This window comes from Ursus maritimus, unplaced genomic scaffold, assembly GCF_017311325.1.
Source record: "Ursus maritimus isolate PB19 unplaced genomic scaffold, ASM1731132v1 scaffold_2, whole genome shotgun sequence".
Lineage (NCBI taxonomy): Eukaryota > Metazoa > Chordata > Mammalia > Carnivora > Ursidae > Ursus > Ursus maritimus.
In genome coordinates, this window is record NW_024424452.1 from 13,477,459 (window position 1) to 13,498,331 (window position 20,873).

At 46.2% G+C, this 20,873-nt stretch overlaps 1 protein-coding gene across 1 annotated transcript in view; it reads left to right on the top strand.

Annotated features, from left to right (window-relative positions):
- The window catches only part of AUTS2 (activator of transcription and developmental regulator AUTS2), a 1,108,719-nt gene that overhangs the window by 1,066,203 nt on the left and 21,643 nt on the right, over nucleotides 1-20,873 (top strand). Inside the window, exons 7-10 of the mRNA XM_040634983.1 lie at nucleotides 12,661-13,132; nucleotides 14,280-14,533; nucleotides 15,586-15,806; nucleotides 17,496-17,540. Coding sequence (XP_040490917.1) covers nucleotides 12,661-13,132; nucleotides 14,280-14,533; nucleotides 15,586-15,806; nucleotides 17,496-17,540 — 992 coding nt within the window. The remainder of the gene's footprint in view (nucleotides 1-12,660; nucleotides 13,133-14,279; nucleotides 14,534-15,585; nucleotides 15,807-17,495; nucleotides 17,541-20,873) is intronic.

Sequence of the window (20,873 nt, forward strand, 5' to 3'; positions counted from 1 at the left end):
TTCCAGTGAAGAGCAAAACAGATCGTTAGCTTGGTCCCCTCCATGGCAGCCCAGGCTCTTTCAGGTGGAAAGTTCGCTCTACAATACACATCCTTTGGTCTGAGTTCTGCGCATGATGTCATCGCAGTAGATCTGCCTCCTCTTCCATGTGACAGTTATCAGGTCCTTGAAGGTGGCTCATGGCTGTGCTTACAGGCAAGACTCTGTAACTCCCTGTTTTACATGCTGAGCGATCCATTGAATGTGTATGGAGCCAGGAAAGGAAATAATCACTGCGAGTAAGAGCTCACTGTCACTAGATTTCATAACTATGTCCAGTACTGGAGGCAGCTTCTGATCCGCCTCCCATCACCCCGCCCCTGCAGCAGCTTACATGCTGGTAAAGAACCTACCTGGGAAGGAATGAAGGAAGTAGTTTCTAACAGTGGGCGTGGGGAGATGGAGACATGGAAAGATTGGGGACCTTGCGGATGGTGTCCCTCAGTCACGGGGCTTGCTGAGGCTTTCCAGCACTCCTAGTAGCCTCTAGAACAGTGCTTTGCACACTCGAACTTGCATATGGATGGGGGCTGTGAATTTAACTCTATAACAAGATCCCGGGTGATGTTAGCGTTGCTGGTCTTCAGACCACACTTGGAATAGCCAGTTTCTAGAATACATTGGAATCGCAGTATGAGGTGGCCGATGGTTTGGGACCAGAAAGGTCGAAACTTAGAGAAATTGTCCGAGTCCTCTTCTCCCTGGTCTTTCTCCTTTAACTAGAAAATCAAAGGCTCTATGGTATCAGGGGGAAAAGGCAACTTTCATAGAATCATTCCAGAGGCATCTGTGGTGCTCGCACGTAAGCTACTCAGACAGATTGCAAGCGCTTGGCATCACCCGGGTCCCGTGGGCCATAGCAGGTTGTTTGAACAGACTTGGGGAGTTTTGTCATCTGTCCTCAGGAGTATAGGCAGGCATGTCTGAAAGCTGATGGAACAGTCATTGCCAAAGCATGGTAACTATTTCCCAAGGCAAAACCCACTTCCCACAGTGACCTGTTGAGAACAGGAGTGGCTCTTGGAGCTTTTCCCACCATGCATTGCGCAAACATTGGTTTTAGGATATTTGGTGATGCCTGGAAGGAGTAGTGTCGTCCTCGACTACTCGCCAAGTGACAGCTGTGTGGACTCGGTGGAAAAGTGACTGAGGCACTAACATTGCTTGTGCGAATGAGCCCCCAACCCCCGCCCCACCCTGCAGCTCTCTTGGCACAGCATGGGCCCAGGGCCAGAGTAGTCCCCATGCCCTGGTGTCTGTGATCCCTTCCTCCCTTCTCTCCCAAACAGAAAGACTTAGTTGCCACTAGGAGGCCTCTCCAAGATTGGCTTCACTCTTTCAAACCAGGCTAACCTACGACCTTCTTTTTGATACCTGCACCCTGAAAAGAGGGGCCTTTGAGGGAAAAGAAGTAGATACAGGGATATTGCCTGATGCAGGTGACACTCTCATTTTAGAGGGATAAAGTGTGCGTGTTCTTTTTTTTTAATATAAATAAAATTTATTAATATCTGATACTTATGACTCATGATTGAACTTAGTCTTACCAACAGTGTATTTTTTTTAATGATTTTTTATTATGTTAGTCACCATACAGTACATCCCCGGTTTCCGATGTAAAGTTCGATGATTCATTAGTTGCGTATAACACCCAGTGCAAGTGTGCGTGTTCTGGCGGACTCTGAAGCAGTGAGAGAGTGAGCCAGTGCTGACCGGAACTTAGGTCTGCCCGAAGCTCAGCTGGTACGTTATAGCCCTGCATTGCAGAGGGTTAAGAAGAAACCTGGGGTTGGGGAATATTTGTGTGTATGTATGGCCTGGGAGCCGAGGAGAAGCCAAGGCTAGCCTCGAAAGATGGACGTTCTAACCTGCCATCATCATACCCCCACGCAGCGTCTTTACTAAATGGGTCCCAGTGATTGTCTGATCTGTTCCTGAAATCAGATAAAACAGGTCACAGCGTGCAAAGCACACAATATTACACTGATTGGTAATATTTCCGTACCATCTTTGGTGCTGGTGGCTTTTCCCTTTGTCCTTGAGAAAAATCATCTTTGGTAAAATTCAAAGGGTCGAAAATAAGGCTTAACCGGGAGCTAGTCATTTGCCAACCTCCATGGGCATGATAACCTTTTAGAGTGTGAATGTTATTAGCGAGATGCCTCGTTCCATAGCCCCAGAATATCATAAGCATATTGATACCACAGACACGTACAGATCCAAGAAAGATTACTTATCACAGTAAGAGGCCAAACAAAAGGACATACTACACCAAAGCGTTTTTGCCTTAGAAGGTGACCAGGATTAGGGGCGCCTGGGTGGCGCAGCGGTTAAGCGTCTGCCTTTGGCTCAGGGCGTGATCCTGGCGTTATGGGATCGAGCCCCACATCAGGCTCCTCCGCTATGAGCCTGCTTCTTCCTCTCCCACTCCCCCTGCTTGTGTTCCCTCTCTCGCTGGCTGTCTCTCTCTCTCTCTGTCAAATAAATAAATAAATAAATAAAAATCTTTTAAAAATAAAAAAAAAAAAAAAAGAAGGTGACCAGGATCAGGTCGGCCTCGTGATTACTTCCCCTTCTGGCTCCGAACATGAAACCCTCAGCCAGAGACGTTAGAAGTGAGCAGCGGGCCACAGGATCGTGAGGAAGGTGTTCCATCTGTAAACAGATCTGTGGGCGTCCATGAGCTTTGAGCCCTCAGTTACACTTAGCTATGAAGATACTGGAGGATGGGCTGCCTTGAGAAAGGTGACATTCTTTTCTTCTCATTCATAACCCCACCTGATTGTTCTCAATGTGAAAGGTAGGGTGGTTAGGTACCAGGAAAATATATATACCTAAAGTTATCATTTATTTTCAGTGCTTTGGTCCCACCTTTTGGAGAATTTCCAAAATAAGCAAATGGGCTCCTTGTGGTCTTCAAGTCTAGGGAATGTGTGCTGTAGCTTTTCTTAGGGTGATAGCCTCGGGCCTAGATTTGCTGTTTACTCAGAGCAGGCAGGCCATGTTGCATGAATCCAGACATGTGGTTAAAGATCCTTCTAGAACCTTCCCTTGTTAAGACTCCTTGTCATGCCCTAGAGACACAGCAGTATCTTGTTAAGTGTCAGGCGGGCATTGGTCTTAAAGGTGGTTGTGTTTGTGTGTGTACACACACACAGGGTCATGTGGGCACTTGGTCAACAGTCAGACAGGGCTGATGAGGACGGGCCAGGAAGCTGCGACCCACGGGAGGGGCCGGAGGGCAGAGGTAGAGAGGTGCTGCGGATTAGAAACCAAGCAGGAGGTGATCTCGTCCAGCTGATGAACATGGAGACTGGTGGAAGGACGCAAGCAAAAATAATGGGGAGATGTCTTTGAGGCCAAAGCACGGAAGCTTGGGCTTTCTCTCGGAAACTAGAACTTGGAGTTTTTCCAGTGTTCTTGGCGTGATTGGAGATTTTATCCTCCGATACCTTGTCTCTCGTGTCACGTCTGTACACATCCCAAGACACAGTTCAGTTGCTTTGGGCCTAAGACTGGTCCTTGGGGCCAGTTCAGNNNGACTGTGTTATAGATAAAAGTTCCTGACCATCGATAACTCAAAATCAATAAAATATCTTCATTAGCTCTGATTAGCTAAGCTTATCTCTGAACCTTACAGAAAACAAACACTGAACCCGAAGTCCGCGGGTATGCCTGACGGCCGTTTCCATCTTTTTTCCTCCACACCGCATTGTATGCTCTCAGCCACCAGCTCCTGGAAGTCTAGGGGCGGTTTCTTGTCCATCTTGGTACCCTCAGGACCTGGGGCAGGGCTGGTGTGAAGTGACACCAGCCTTTTCCTTGTATGACATGAAAAACCTGATTACACCCAGGACACTGACACTCTTGGGTTTGGTCAAGACTTTTTTATGCCCCCATCTTGACCCCCAGTAGATCACAATCCACTTTTCTCCTCATTCTGGTCCTTCACCAGCATGGTCCTCCATTGTTCTGATTTGCTAGAAACTACAAAAGAAATACAACGCAAGCCCAGGTTGACCTTTACGGCCCACGTTCCATAGGAGGAAGTCCTGCTGGTGGGCTGCAGTCTGCATCTCCAAGCCTGATCCCCTGAAGACAGATTTTTGGCCTTAAGGCATCAGAAACACAGGCGTACACGTAAGGGTTGATGCTTTTTGCGGTGCGAGGCTTATACGGGATAAACTTGAAACAAGTGTAAGGACACTCACCTGTCGTCTGTTGATTTTCCTTCAGTTCTCATTCGTAGGTTAATCTTGGAAACTAAGTGATATCCAAATATGCTTCTGTGATGACAGCAGCCCCTAACCTGCTGGTCCCCGCACACCTTTCCCAGTGGGCTGGCTGGTGTTTTGCCAGATGCAATGACTGTTTTTTCCTGTTTGGGATTTTGCTTTTACTAGGAACCTTAGAGCCCTCGGAGGTTTGCAATACAGGCTTCAGCCCAGAGCTTAGCCTCCCAGATGGTAATTAATGTTTACACAAAATGACAAGTACAGAATGGAATCTCTTTGAGCCCTGCCAAGCACCCACCATCCCTGATCTCCCACTCTTGCAGTGTTTGAAAATTAATTTGCCTTGAACAAACAGTGGGTTTTCCTCAATTTATTTGTACAGTTTCAGTGACCGAGAAGAAGAGCTGCAAGGCTGAATGTCATCCTTCCATTCGTTCGAGTAATTGAATCCTGCTAATGGAACAAACTGGTCTCTGTTTAATGATTTGAAGAAAAGAGGGAGAGGAGGAAATATAACGAGAGGTGTATGTTGGAGACGGTAGACTTTTTCTGCAAAACGCCATTGGAATGTGGAGCTGTAGTGACAGAATAAAAAACTTGGGGAGAGGTCACAGTGTTGCTGAATAAATTCAGTAGTGCAATTTTTGTTTTAATAAGTATATACAAAATACGCGGTCTTTGCTAAAAAGGAGATTTTGTTGGAGGTACGAGAAGAGGCGAGAAGGTGTTTAAAGGATGGATATGGCTAGTAAGCTTGAAATTATTCAGTGTTGATTCACAGAAATGTGACACTTTCATATGTTTCTAGGCTTTTTAATGCAGAACCTCGCAACATTTATTAATATTATTCCCACTGTGCCTTAATTGAAAGTCTGGGTTTCTTGCCCCCCCCCCCCCGCCTTATTTGGCTTATTAGTCTTCATTCCTTCTGCGTGGTGAGGTCTTCGTGGCTCTGTCATTTGGACAAAGAAGTAGAGAAGTGAACTAGAAGACAGAATAATGTAAACAGAGGACATACCCATTTCTAGATGCTGTGGGTCAGACATTTCAGAAAGGCGGGTGGGTACGCTGCCTCATGGCCAGGGCCCCACAGAGTTTTCTTGATGTCTTGTTCATATTTGCTACAGTAATGACCTTGTCGTGAGTAAGCCATCATAGGGCTTTCTAACCCAGTGAAAAGACCAGAAACATAGACATAAATGTGCTTACGAGAGGGTTCTTTGACTTCTCTTTGTGCCTCCTTCTTAATCATCCGTGTTCACCAGCTCCTTTCTGTCCAAAGACACCCAGTAGAGCCAGTTGGAAATGTTGCAGAGTGGGTAGAAGGCCATATCCTAGCCTCATTTCCGAAAGGCAAATATTGATCTGTCCTTTGGGTGAAGAACTTTTTGAAAAATTCCATCTAGTAGGTAAAGCAGTTTGACTTGAACAGTCACTTTCTGAGTTGACTTCTTCAATGCTGGTAGATATATCGTCCATGACGGAACTCCTTTTAAAATACACGGTTGACCCTTGAACAACCTGGGGGTTAGGAGCCCTGACACCCCCTCTGACACCGTAAAAAATCCACGCGTAACTTAGGGCTCCCCAAAAACTTTACTAATAGCCAGCCTACTGTTGACCAGAAGCCTCACCAGTAACAAACAGTTGTTTAACACATATTTTCCACACATAGTATATACTGTATTCTTAGAATAAACTAAGTCAAAGAAAAGAGAATGTTTATAATATGCTTAATTATAAGGAAGGGAAAATTCACAGTATTGTACAGTACTGATCGAAAAAATCTACCTGTATGTGGACCTACCTGCCCTCTTCAAACCTGTCCTTTTCAGGGGTCAGCTGCGATGTTTTTTTTCTTTTACAATAATAGTACATATTCACTAAAGAAAACTTGGAAAGTTGAAAAACACAAGTTTAAAAATGAGAGTCTGTGGTTATTTATGGATGATGGGATTACAGTTAACGTTTTGACGTAAATCTTCCTCGTGTTTTCTCTGTGTGTGCGCAGACACATTTACGCACATCATTTTTAGCGCTGAGACCATACTGGTGATAGCGTACTTTATTTTACTTGGTAGTAATTTTGTCACGAAATATTTTCCATGAAATTATTTTCTGCAGTAGTTTTGGGAACACTGATCTTTTATTTTGTGCTCTACATTGTGGAAAGAACTTAATTTCCACTACAACCCCTTGGAATAGTTACGGTATTTTTGCCATAACTTTTTGGGCTTCCAGAAACCTAGTAGTTCTTCACAGGGACATAACACAGCAAATCTCAACCCCAGCACACCCAATGCCCTTTTTGTATAATATAAGAAACTTTTTTTTTAATTTTATTTATTTATTTGACAGAGAGAGAGAGAGACAGCCAGCGAGAGAGGGAACACAAGCAGGGGGAGTGGGAGAGGAAGAAGCAGGCTCATAGTGGAGGAGCCTGATGTGGGGCTCGATCCCAGGACTCCGGGATCACGCCCTGAGCCGAAGGCAGACGCTTAACCGCTATGCCACCCAGGCGCCCCTATAAGAAACATTTTATAATGCACTTTTAATTCTTTACTTTCTGGAACAAAATATATAGTTAGATGCCTATCTATACACGTGCTTTTAAAACACCTATAAAGCCCTAATGAAAAGTAAAGGAGAAACAAGTAGCAAGTAATTTGCAATAACATAATATGTTTTTAAGTACGAAAATACTTATTTACGTTGGAAAACAATGATGCTCGAATCTTTGCATAGAAGCGTCTATAAGTATGGTTGCTATGAAAGCAGAGTCATGTAGGTACATGCGACTTGGTGATCAAAATGCCAGGAGCAGCCATACCATTGGTGTCACGATATTCCCAAATGGTGAACAGCCAACCCTTGGTTATTCATAACAACAGGACTTAACAGACAGCAGCATACCATAGTTGCGTTCCTGGAAAATCCAGTGTGTATTAAAACTATGCAGAAAATTATTTTGTGTTTATATATGAAAACCGAGTCAGGTTCTAGATTTTCCATCTGCACAAATGTCCAGTGGGATTTTAGGACATTAACTGAAACGTGTGACATTATCCTTCATATGCCAGTACCTCTAAGGTCCCTAAGAGCCACCAGCGCCCTCCAGCCACTGTGACAGCCAAACACACTTTCACAAAGTTTGAAATCTCCACCTAGGGGTGATACCCTCTAAAGAGAAACACCTCTTAAGTGGCTTTGACTTCTCTCTCTCTCCCTCTCTCTCATCATAAAATGCCCTTGAACATAGAATTATCAAAGCATTTTGGAGGGTATGTTTCCGAGACTTTATACACCCTATCATTTTCTTGTTATATTTATTTCCAAGTATTATATGACTTTTGTTATTGTAAAGGGGGTCTTTTTTTTTTTCAGTTTAACTTTTTTTTTTTTTTAAGATTTTATTTATTTATTTGACAGAGATAGAGACAGCCAGCGAGAGAGGGAACACAAGCAGGGGGAGTGGGAGAGGAAGAAGCAGGCTCATAGCGGAGGAGCCCGATGTGGGGCTCGATCCCAGAACGCCGGGATCACGCCCTGAGCCGAAGGCAGATGCTTAACCGCTGTGCCACCCAGGCGCCCCTCAGTTTAATTTTCTATTCACTATTCCTGATGTGTAGAAAAGCTACTGATGTTTGTGGGGGGGATTATTTGGGTATTTTGCGGAGTTCTCTTGTTCTCATATATTTTTCAGCTGATTGTGTTTTCTAGCTAGATAATTATATTTTTTGTAAATAGTCGTTTTGTCTCTTCCTTTTCTCATATTGGTGTTGGTTTTTAATGTAAATGACAGGAATAGTTTTTTTCTTATAGGTTCTGTTTACATTGTCTGTAATACTAAATATCCCTAGGACGTATTTCTGGGTTGAGGGGAAGGTGTCTATCATTGAGTCTTCTCCAGTTTACTTCTGTGATCAGGTTTGTGTTTGAGTCAGTTTAGTAATTGATATCTTTTCATAACATCCATTTTATTTTCCAATTTATTAATATAAACTTGTGCGTTCTAGTGTCTTACTTTATCTAACATACGCTTTCCATGTCTGTGGTCCCACCACTATTCAAATTCCCAGTTTTGTTTGCCGTGATTTTTTTTTTGGTCCTCGCTCAGACTATTCTTAAATGTACCAGTTTTCTTTTAAGAATTTTAATAGGTAACATGAGCACATGATTCAAAAATTTCAATATGTATGTATGTTTACAGTCTGGTTCTCCTGCCTGAGCTCCCAAACAGGGGACCACTGCTAACTGCTGTCTCAGGCACTCTTCTAAAGCTTCTCTATGCACAAAGTAAAAATGAATATATATTACTTTTAACTTCCTCCATTGTATGGAAGTATCAGATTTATATGTAACCAGTTCCCAAATGATTACATTGTAGTTCTTTCCAAACTTGCAGTTCAAAGCATGATGGTGTTTTATTGTGTCTATAAACTAAATCTTCACTGAGCTCCTTTAGTTTCTTGGCTAAATGTTGCCAAATTTTCCTCCACAGAAGTTGTAGGTTTTTATTCTACTAAAGTACTAGCAGCCCCATTTTCCCCAGAGAACTTGTATCAAATTTGGATCAAAATTAAACAATTTTTTCCTAATCTACCCTTACCTTTTGAAAAAATGTATTGTGTTTGAGTCAAGGTTATTGAGATACAATTTACATGTGGTAAATTCACCCCTTATACTGTAGACTCTTCAGTGTAATTTTAATTTGCATGTCTTTTATTATAAGCACGATGTGTTATTTTTATCATCACAGAAGAGAGATTTTAAAACCCCACAATGTAATGAGGAAAACTTGTAAATAAGACTGGTCGATTTGCACATTCTTATTTCTTTCAACCTCAGCAAATTTCATCGTTTGGCAAACTCAGAGCACACAGAGCAATACAACTTTTTTTTTTTAATTTGTTCTTGCCAATTTTGGAGAAGCACAGTAAGACAAATTGACTGTCAAGGTGGAAAAGCTTAACTGGGAAGATACATTTATTGAATAATTGAAAGGAAGAGGAAATGCATTACCGATTAGCCACAAAAACTCATGACGCCTAATCTGTGCCTCAAGAGACTTGTGTAAATGGGGAGTCAAGAACTGTCTCAGCCCCAAAGTTCTTACCAGCCTTCCAGCCTGCCGTTGCCTTGCTTGTAGGTTTCACAGCAACAGGGCGTCGATGGATTGATGATAGCTTTCCTAACTAACCCTTTGCACCGTCTCCTTGTACCAGATATTTTAGTGGATTCCTGCTTTGCTTTAGGATTTTTGCTTCTGAGAGGGCAGCCAGTGTAAATCAGAGAAAAAGCAATTAATGGTGGCAAGAGTCACGACTAGAATGAAAGTCATCTGATTTATTAAACAGCCAGGTGACCTCCAGCAACCAAGTTGCTTAACTTCTCATCAGAGGGGATTGGATAAGGTCCTTGATACTCACAGAAAGGTCCAAGCCTCAGTAGTATCACCTGGGAAACACTCAGAAAGGGAGACCTCTGGAGCCCCACCCCAGAATTCCTGAGTCCAACTCGGCATTTTAATCAGACGTCCAGGTCATTTCTATGCATTTTAAAGTTTGAGAAGTCCTGGGATGGTTTCCCGGATTCTGGTCTGGGGCTGAAATTCTGTGCTGCTGGGTCATCAGAATCATTCATCATGGACGATCCCGTAGACATTCACAGGGCTCGCTAGAGAGATTGCCCACTGATTGTCCGGGGGGACGATCCCCGGTCTGGGCACTGCTCCCCCTCGCTCTGGCTGTGTCTGGGTTGGTGCTAACCCACCAAGACAATGGGACAACAGAGGAGACGTGAAAGCCAACCCCGTTCGCCTTTACAGAGCCTTGGGAAGTGAGCCCAAGCCCGCACCATGCCCCCGGCAGGCTTGGCTGTGTCGTCCACATTCTAGAAGCCCATTAAATAAAGAGCAAGGAGATAAATATAGTCAAGCTACATAAACAAAGCACTTACTTGTGTGTTTCTAAAGTGCTTCCTTACCGGCAGAAGAAAATCTAAGTGACAGCCTCTGGGGGGTGGGGTCCCTTGGAAGAGGAAACTTTCTTTTATGTCCGAGAGAAACTTTGGACATTGATTTCGGGAGTGGGAACATGAATTTGAATTCCTAATTAATGAGATGGAAAATATCTCTGTATTTATTCTTTACCATCCCAGTCCGGACAGAGCAAAGCGCTTCCAAAGGATAGAAATGTGTTCCTGCCATTATAGCATAATAATCCTACATTAGCATCTGAGTTATGCATGCAGAACCTCTCACTGAGGAGAATCTCTTGCATTCTGTGCGGTTAGGATGTCTGGGGTGTTAGTGCTTCTGCCCCAAACCTAACTAACCCTCTGGCATTGTGGGACCCCTGGGGAGCTCACTGAGCTCATGTAAGTGCTGGCTATGGTCATCTTGTGGAAATGATAGCAAAAGCATTGAAAGAGAAGCCAGGCGAGAACCTCTGGGTGTGGGCGTCTGCAGATAAAGGGTCTTCTTTCATGATTCAGCAGTTTGGGCTGCATGGGGGTCTGTCCACATCAAGAATCTTCATGTTCTCAGCCCTCAAGCTAGAAACTAAGGTTTTGGGAATTCATAAAATCTCAGCTTATCACAAGCAAAAATCTTCCCACAAAGGTTCTGAAGGACAGCACTGGATGGAAATACGTGTGAGTGGGATGCCAGCAGTCTGGCATTACTTCTCACCAGGGCCTTATTGGACGCTTTATCCTTGGAGCCGAAACATGCAAAGAGGGCACTGTCTTTGCATGCTGTCAGTGCATTTGTTCCAGGTTGTTCTATGAGGCATGAAGAAAGCCAAGGTCACGTTAGCCAAAACTGTGCTTTGTTTATAAACCCAGCTTGTTTCTGCTTTATGTGCGTGTCACAGGTTTGATCTCTTTCACCAAAAGGACAGTGAAAATATGGGGTTGCTTTGATGCAAATTCCAGGAAAGAAGAATGGCAAGTGGGTGTACCCAAGAGAACATCAACAGAAATGGATAGGACCAGGGAGAATGCCATCTATTTCTCACACTTGATACAGTGAGATTGGGAGAGAAAGATCATGCCCAGAGTAGTTTCTTGAGGAATGCCTGGAACACATCCTCATTTCAGAGACTACTGTGATCTGTTCTCTTCCTGTTTGTGAGTTGTCTGAGAATAAAAGAATGGCTTTCTTAGCACAAAGATGGAGAAAGATGTCATCCTCCCTCCCCCAGATGTATACAAAAATACTTTCTCATCAATAGGGGCCTTCCTTTCTAGTTAATGCATATTTGTCTTTCATTCTTCTGTTGGAGGATTTGATGGAGTTGGACTAATGGGCTAATCAAGCAACCAGTCTGTGATGTGGCGTGGATCTTTGGAAAGGGGCACAGTTTTTTTTTTGTTGGTTTTTTTTTTAAGATTTTATTTATTTTATTTTAGAGAGAGAGCGCACACGCAAGCGGGGTGGGAAGGGGCAGAGGGAGAGAGAATCTCAAGGAGACTCCATGCTGAGCGCAGAGCCTGACATAGGGCTCGATCCCACCACCCTGTGAGATCATCGTGACCTGAGCCGAAACCAAGAGTCGGACGCTTAACCGACTGTACCACCCAGGCTCCCCGAGAAGCCTGTCTTTTAAATTCATAACAGGAGCATGTACTCACTACATTTTTCCCGTGGTTGTGGAATTTCACGTAGATTTTACATCCAGGCTTAGCTTCAGCATTCAGCATCGCACCCAGTGGTCTGGAGGGGCGGGGGATCCCTTTACAATGTCCGTCATGTGTCATTGGCTGTAAATTGATTGGAAGTCATGTTTGCACCTTGGATCTCAGATGTTGCTAGGATCACTTGGTGAGCATGAGGAGGCCCGACGTTTGACCAGAGTTTAGCACTTGCCAAACACAAAATTATTTCTGTAAATGTCAAGTGTGTCTCATCAGTCAGAGTGGAAAGGGGGAAGAGGCGAGGCCAAGAAGAAACATCTGTGTGTGGTTAAGTAACATTTGCTTCACTCGTTGTTTGAAAACACCGCTCTTTTGTATATTCAAGAACTGGATGTATTTTAAAAAGGGAAAAAATCAACTCGTCAGCTATTGTTTCTTAATTTTGCTGCGTAAAAGGCTTTGTCAGGATTGAAGTCAACATGCATTTTCAGACTCTGGGGGCCTAGGCCGCCTTCTGGAATGCAGCCTCCTGTGGCCGGCTGGCCTTTGCCCATCGCCCGTCGGCCCTGGTTGCAGCGTGCTCATGGCCCGCACACGGTCAAGTCAGGACAGGAAGCCGGGACGCGGCACTAGGCCATGTGCCTTGTTGGTGGGACCATGGGATCTGGGCTTGGACTTGGCTTTCTGCTCCGTGTTTCGCACTCACGTGTCATTGCCTGTGATTTTGTCTTTGCTCTCCCCCATACAGATCCGGAGTTAGGTGTTGGCGCGCTCCCCGAACATGACAGCCAGGATGCAGGGCCGATTGTCCCCAAGATATCGGGTCTAGAGAGAAGCCAGGAGAAGAGCCAGGACTGTTGCAAAGAGCCGATCTTTGAGCCCGTGGTGCTTAAAGACCCCTGCCCTCAGGTCCCTCAGCCGCTGCCCCAGCCCCAGGCGGAGCCCCAGCCCCGAGCTCCTTCTCCAGACCCCGACCTGGTCCAGCGCACAGAGGCCCCGCCTCAGCCCCCGCGTCCAAGCACACAGCCACCACAGGCGCCCCCAGAGGCCCAGCTTCAGCCCGCCCCACAGCCTCCAGTGCAGAGGCCACCGAGGCCGCAGTCCCCCACCCAGCTGCTCCATCAGAGCCTCCCGCCTGTGCAGGCCCACCCCTCGTCCCAGAGCCTCTCCCAGCCCTTGTCAGCCTACAACAGCAGTAGCCTAAGCCTCAACAGCTTAAGGTGAGCCAGCCTGCTTTCCTGGCCGGACTTTTGCCATCTTCTATAGGTGGGAGCGGGGAAGGCGTGCCCAAGGAGACCGGCATTTCTTGTTGCAAACACTGTCGCCGTGTTCTCAGGGAGGCAGAGACCGGAGGACAGAGAGAGGGCCGAGGGAAGGGGCGGGGTGCATGAGAACCAGCGCAGAAGAACTGAGGGGCACCCGGGTTAGGAGAATCTTAGAAGGGAGGCCATTTGCCTCCGAGGGAGGACGACTCGAAGATGCTTCATCTCCCTGCGTCTCCAGAGTCAGGAAGATGGGGACCAGGGAGTATTCTGGCTGGTTTTGCCATTACCATGGACTTCCAAAGGCGGCCCGGGAGGCTGAGAATGAGAAGCAGGTTGCGTTTGGAGAAGGAGGAGCTCCCGTGTGGAGATCCAGGCTCTCTCCCGCCTTGTCTTTGCCAAACTACAAAGGAAAGTTTTCAGAGTAGCCCGAGGGAGGACTGCCAAGGAAAGGGAGACAGAAACCCCAGGGTGTGGGGCCAAGCATGGCCCCAGGGGTGGTCATTTTAACCTCGCGGGACTCTTGTGGCTTTGCTTCCCTTGTGACAACCTGGTGACTGGGGGATTCTAGGGCTTGCTCCTTCCAGTCCAGGACAGGGGAAAGGGAACTGCCTTAGCTGGGGTTCTGCCCCCAAGTTCGTGTTCATGGGCCCCAGACCAGGCCGCTTGTGCTTCCTCGTTGAAGGGGGTCGCAGGCAGAGGGGGTGATCAGCCATTTCTCTTGCTCCTCTCTGGAAATTGCAGGACATGTGGCTCGTGGAGGGTGGGAAGGCACAGGGCTCCTAGGGGCAGAGACGAGAACTTGGCCGCAGAGCGGGGAGCGGACCGGGGTTTTTGGCCAAAGCCGCCGCCGGGACCCCGAGCCCACAGTAGCCCTGGGGCCTCACTGAGCTCCTGTCCTGCGGTCCTTGGTTGTGATGGTAACAGAAGCTTCTCGTGTGCTCAGGGGGAGGGTCTGTAAACAGGAAGGAGCCAGAGAAAGTGTTGAATGGCTTTGGGCAAGGAGATAGGATTTTTTTTTTTTAAGAAAATAAATTGCTTACCTTTTTTCCTTTCTTCTTCCTTTTTTTTTTTTTTTTTTTTTTTTTGGTGGTTGCTGCCACAGCAGTAGCAGAAGCAGCACTCCGGCGAAGACTCAGCCCGGCCCTCCTCACATCTCTCACCACCCCTCGGCCTCCCCCTTCCCCCTCTCACTGCCCAACCATAGCCCCCTGCACAGCTTCACTCCCACCCTCCAGCCCCCCGCACACTCACATCACCCCAATATGTTTGCCCCTCCCACGGCCTTGCCTCCTCCGCCACCTCTGACGTCAGGGGGTCTGCAGGTCCCCGGACACCCGGCCGGAAGCACTTACTCAGGTAGGAGGGAGGAGCCCCCCACGCCCCCCCCAGCCCCCATCTGCCACACTGGCAGCCCCAGCACTGTCTGCGCTGTCCCTCGTGCCTGGGTTTTTCTCTTTTGACGATTTCCTGCTTTATTAGATGTATTCTTGTAACCTTCCTCCAGCCCTCTGTGGGCTAAAGTTCAGCCAAAATGACCCAGCACCATGCCGACCCCGCACAACCTGGGAGGCTCGGACCCTGCCCGGGGCAAGCGGTTCGTTGGAAGTCAGGAGGCTTTTCCAGCTGATTCCACCCACTGAGTGGGCAAACACGGACTGTAGATGCCCTGTCGCCTGGGCTCCCGTGAGAGGGACAGGAACCTTGCCAGGCCCAGAGACTGTTCCTTTCCAGGCTCTGAAAGTGCCATCCTGGTGTGAGGGTTTGTTTTCAGTGAGTGGGGCGTTCTACCTTCTTGCGAGGGGAAGATACACTTGTCATGTACAGAGTGTTGAGTGTGAACAAAATCAAGGGTTAGCTATTAGCACCTCTTCTCCTCACCTGCATCGATCAGGCCAGGATCCCAAGTTCGGGTCCATCGTAGCCATGTTACTACTGCCGAAATTTCCCCTTGTTGAAGAAGACACGAGAACACGGCCGTGATCACACAGACTGGGGTGCAGTCACTGTTCTTAAGCACTTAAATATATTAATTCCTTGAACCCCCCCCCCCAAACAACCCACACCATGGACAATATTATTGTGCCCCTACGGTAGATGAGGGAACCGAGCCCTGGATGGGTGACTGCCCACGCCCTGGCTCCCTGAGCGGATGCTAACAGCTGAAAATGGACCTCTGCTGTTCGGCCTGGAGCCTGTCCCCGAAAGCCGAGAGGCTAGAAGAACACAATTCGATTGTGACTGGGTGTCCGGATCCTCCGTTCGGTACTCCCCTTCCGTCTGGGGGCACAGGGGCTTTCGGGGGCACCCTTGGCCCTGTCCCCGTCTGGTCAGGTCCTCAGATGTCCCGACCCGAAGGCTATTCCTGTTGTGGCAAAAAGCGTCACCCTCTCCCTCCCCTTCTTTTCCAGAGCAAGACATCTTGCGACAGGAACTGAACACACGTTTTTTGGCCTCTCAGAGTGCTGACCGTGGGGCTTCCCTGGGCCCTCCGCCCTACCTGCGGACCGAGTTCCACCAGCACCAGCACCAGCACCAGCACACGCACCAGCACACGCACCAGCACACCTTCACGCCGTTCCCCCACGCCATCCCGCCCACTGCCATCATGCCGACGCCAGCACCTCCCATGGTGCGTACCCCAGGCAGAAATGTGAGGATAAGTAGAGCACGACTCTTTTTTTGATGCAGCACGCTGGGGTGGAATGGGCTGTCGGGGCACAGGAGATGGAATGGGGAGCGGTGGCCATGTAGGGGGCTCCCTCGGCCTTGTCCGTCTTGGCGGGGGAAGAGGGAATGTGCCCTGCTCCAGGCAGCGCTAACCCAGGGCCTCAGGTAGGCACTTCTTTCTGGACAGTTCTGTCTTAGCACTACACGTGTGCATGGGTGTGGGGGGAGGGTGTTCTCGATGCCTTCCAAGCAGTCCCATCCGGTATTGGTAGATAACTTCTTCAAGGGTAATTTGTCTCCTCGAGCATCGTGGGGGAGGGCCACCACTTACAAAAAGCTATCTGTCCGTGCTTCGCTCCAAGTCACAGTGGATAAATGCTCGTAGAATCCTGGCAGTCAGGAGGGGGGCCGAGGAGGGGAGAGAGCCGTCCAAAGACCTGGACCGTGTCCGTGAGCCCCTGCTCTTTCAGGTGGCTCTCCGAAGCCTGTTTTTCTTGTGTTTCATGACACGGTGCCCCAGGCTGGTATCCTGCTCTGTCAGCAAGTGGTCAGGGAGCCATGCGCCCCCGGGGGCAGAACTTGGCCTTGAGGTAGAAGGTGCCACTGGCACGACATGGTCTTGGTCTTGACTGGGTCTCGCATATGCCAGGGGAACCAGTTAGGAATTTTTTTTTTTTTAACTTATGAACTATGATGAATAGTGCCATATTAGGGTGCTTAATATTCTCAGGTAGAGCCCTGTCTGCCACCGTGAGTATTAGGGTGTTTTCCTTACTTAATTTTTAGTATTTAAGGAAGTACTTGATTCAGTATCGGCATGGTGAGACTGGATTTGAATTCTATGATTTTAAGAGGTGCCCTCTCCACCAAACTTTGTATCCTCTCCTCCCTCCCCCTTCGTATTTTGTTCAACTTAATTTTTTAAAATATAGATTTTCAAGTTTATTTTCTAAATTTATGTACGAGAATATTAGAAATGAGACCTCGGGACCAAAATTTTTTCCTGTAACAGATCCTATATCTTTTTTCTGGATGAATTCTACTTCTCAACAGCTATATTTTTAAGGGCCTATTATTTTGGAAAAGAGTTTCTGGCAGCGTGAGGCAGCTGTTACGCAAATAAATGAAATCTAACTAAGGGGGGTTACGGCACCAGGAAGCTGATGTTATTTAGAGGAAGCAGCGGTATACTCTTTTCTGCTCAAAAGAAAAGTTGTAAGACCTCACCCAGATGCCTTTCCATTTGGGTGTAAAACGTCTCAGCAGGTGGCTGAATGTACAGTTTTTCTGCCAAAGGGAAGGTGAATCTCTGCATGGATTAGACCAAATGCTCACTTCTCTCCGATTGATCTGAATCTGCCTCTTTTCTCCAGTTGAGATGTCTGGTTTGTGCCAGTCTCTAAATACAGACTAGACAGAAAGACACTCTCGTGCGACCAGGGCCTAAATGCACCGCATGGGTTCTCACTTTGGTTTTCCATTTCTTGTCGGAGCAACTCAGGAGTCGAGAAGGGTTCCTCCTATGCAGCGAGGTTGTGGAGTCGGATGACAGCTAATGACAGAGAAGCTGACTTAGGGCTGCCTCTGCTGAAGCAGTGAACAGAAATGTAGACTCTTTAAGTAACTAGCTTTTGCTTTGATCCCTTTACAGTTTGACAAATACCCTACAAAAGTTGACCCATTCTACCGGCACAGTGTGAGTCTTGTTACCATGCTACCCATTCAATGTAACTGCTTTTCCATTTGTGTGCTCTTGCCACAGATCAGTAAATGACTAGCAGCCTTCCTTAATCATCTTTGCAAGAATTCCCATTGCTCCTCGTCACTTTGGATGCTTGCTTTTGTGACGTTTGCTTCTGGTAACGATGCAGTATCGTCTTCCGAATCAAAAGATCATTAGCGTGCCTAAAACTGGAAAGCGCAGGTGAACCACACTGGAAGCCAGGCATCTGGCCTCAAAGTGGAGTGTCTGCCGTGGAATCACCACGGTTTCAGGAGACTCCGAAATCCCAGGATTTCAGTCATCAACCGAAGCGTCATTAAGGCAGAATTCCCAGAATTCTGCTTGAATGATTTCTTCCAAATAGAATGCCATCAGTCTTTTTTGACTCCTCAGTGCCTCAAAAAAGCAGATTCTCATCTCCCCCTGACAAAACGTCGACCCCTCTCCCACATGGCTGGTATTGTTCTCCTGAGCTGTTACAACTAAAAACAAAAATATCATTTTAATAAAAGAAGGTCTTAATATGGAAATCTAGGATTTTTCCCCTTTAAACTCATTCTTCTTTATATATAAAAAAATATTCGCTTTATCCCATCTTAAAGAGTTCAGTTCTCGAACTTAAATTGGTACCAACCTAAGTCACAGATTCAGTAGAGATAGCAGACGAGGATTTTTTTAAAAACTACAAACACCTTGAACATCTTACCATGATATTTTGATTACGGAGTGAATACTGCATCATGTTTACCTGAAATTTTGCAAGTCTCTTCGCTCAGTGGTTTATTTTTACTTTTTTAAATGATACCAGAAGGAAAGAAGATTAATAATTGCTTGTAGGCATGTCGGTCCCCCATACTCAGCTATGCTTGCTTGAACAGAAGTGCTCCTTAGTCAGCAAAGCCTGTGAATTCATTCATACTTTCAATCAGATCACTAGACAGTGTCTCAGTCCAGAGTGTAGCTGAGAAGTCAAGACTACAAAGTATTAGAAATCAGTGAAGACGGAGTTCCCCCAGAGACATGCTGATGTAACGTGGGGAAGGCTCCTTACGAAGAGGAGAGTATATCCAAGTGCCTGGGCCCCACATTGTTCTGACACTTTGTGCTCAGTGCTGTGATCCAAAAGCGTTTTGTATTTCTTTTATTTCTTTGTTTTTAAAATATTTATCTGAGAGAGAGAGAGAGGGAACAGGGGAAGGGGCAGAGGGAGAGGGAGACAAGCAGACTCCCTGCTGAGCACGGAGCCCGACACGACGTGGGGCTCGATCCCGGGACCCCAAGATCATGAACTGAGCTGAAACCAAGAGTCAGATGTTTAACTGGCTGAGCCACCCAGGTGCCCCACAAAAGCATTTTTTTAGATGGACGTGCAAAATCCAGTAGACCCGGGGGTCTCCACTTTAGGGCTGTCCTGTGAATGGTGCCATCCTTGATGACCAGCAGATTTCTGCCCTTTGTCGGTATTTGCTGATTTAAATGAAGGACCAGCTAACAAAGTCATTCCTAAGCAAGTTCGGCGTACCCAACAGGTGGCTCGGAGGTACTCCCTAGGACAAAATGTGTGGTGCCTTTTTATAAGCTTAGTCCACAGAAGGTCCTGGATTTAAGATGGAGAGTCAGCCGAGAGGCCTGAATTTTTGCCAGGTTTATGTTTTATTACTTAAGGACTTAAGATATTTCATCAAGTTGGGGGGACAGATAGTCAGCTGTATTCTGAGGGGGTCAGCAGTGGACTACAGCAAAAGGAAAATGGTGAAAATATCCCATTTTTTATTGAAAACATTCAAGGAAATATGACCCACCTGGAGGTAGAGTCATAGAAATTTGAGTGTGTGTATTTAATTACTCTGCTTTATACAGTGTACTGTGGGAGAGTTATTTCGTTTTATTAGTTATAGTGGATAATATATGAAGCACTTAGTCTCTCCTGCTTTGGGGATTAGGACGTTATAAGGGGAATTAAGATGCAATGCACTCAAGTATCTAAAACACGATTTTAGACTTAAAAGTAGTTTTAAATGAGGGCACTTGGCTTGCAATCACTGTTCAAGTGGATTTAGTTCAATATCAATTAGTCTGAAAAACTTTGCTGCATCATTGAAGGGAGCAAAATGAAATGAAGACCAACCGAAAAGGACGTGCTCTGAAAACAGGATTATGAAATAGGCATTTCAGTCCTTACCTAGAAATAGCCAACGTCAAGTCGTTATGGGGAGAAGCTTGCATTGTTATTGTATTTTTTTTTAAGTTTTTTTTTTTTTAAGATTTTATTTATTTATTTGACAGAGATAGAGACAGCCAGCGAGAGAGGGAACACAAGCAGGGGGAGTGGGAGAGGAAGAAGCAGGCTCATAGCGGAGGAGCCTGATGTGGGGCTCGATCCCATAACGCTGGGATCACGCCCTAAGCTGAAGGCAGACGCTTAACCGCTGTGCCACCCAGGCGCCCCTGTTATTGTATTTTTGACATAGTACACCACCGTAACGGTGGGACGTGACCTGTTATCTCTGTGGTGGTTTGATCGAAGTGAATGGAACCAGGGCAGTGGGATCTCAGAAATACTCGAGTTTTAGGAGGAGGAAGGGCTGCGTTTGCCTTGTCTTCAGTATGGCCGTGTATTTCTTTCCTCCATCGTGTCCTCTGTAAACTAGTTAATTCCAGAAAATTCATATTCTTAATTCAGAATCATTCTTCTCCCTTCACTGAGTGGTCAGCCCCATCAAGGGCTTGGCTTGAGCAGCCCCCAGTGAGCTTGTCCATCTTCCAGAAAAAAAACAGCTTCATTGTGAGTGTACACGGAGTTGTTTTATTTTACCCTCCCACAAATATTCGTCATCATTTGAGACGAGACAATTAAATTGTCCTCTGAAACCACCACTTCTCGAACAATCTAATGAAGCAAGGATTGTGAATATTTTCTCATTTCCTCAAACTATTAAAAATCTAAAAGTACTAATTGAGTTTTAATGGTATAAAATCCTGAAACTCATAAAGACTTGCTTCTTTTTCTTCCTTTTTCTTAATTTTTCTTCCCCCCCCCCCTTTTTCTAATTAACTTGTAATTTTCCGGACATCTCATTTGGCTCAGCAACCCCTCCTGTTTTTGATGCACATTAACATCTCAAGCCATTTAGGTCTTCTATCCGATTTAACAATTAATAATTAGAAAAGCTCCCTTTCTAATGATGTCCTCATTTGGGACATCATTTGTTGGCTGATTGATTCTGAACTACTTTTAACTTTTTAAGTTAAGCATTCATGGCCCATCTGTGTGATCATTTCATCATGGCTTCCTGACTAATAGCA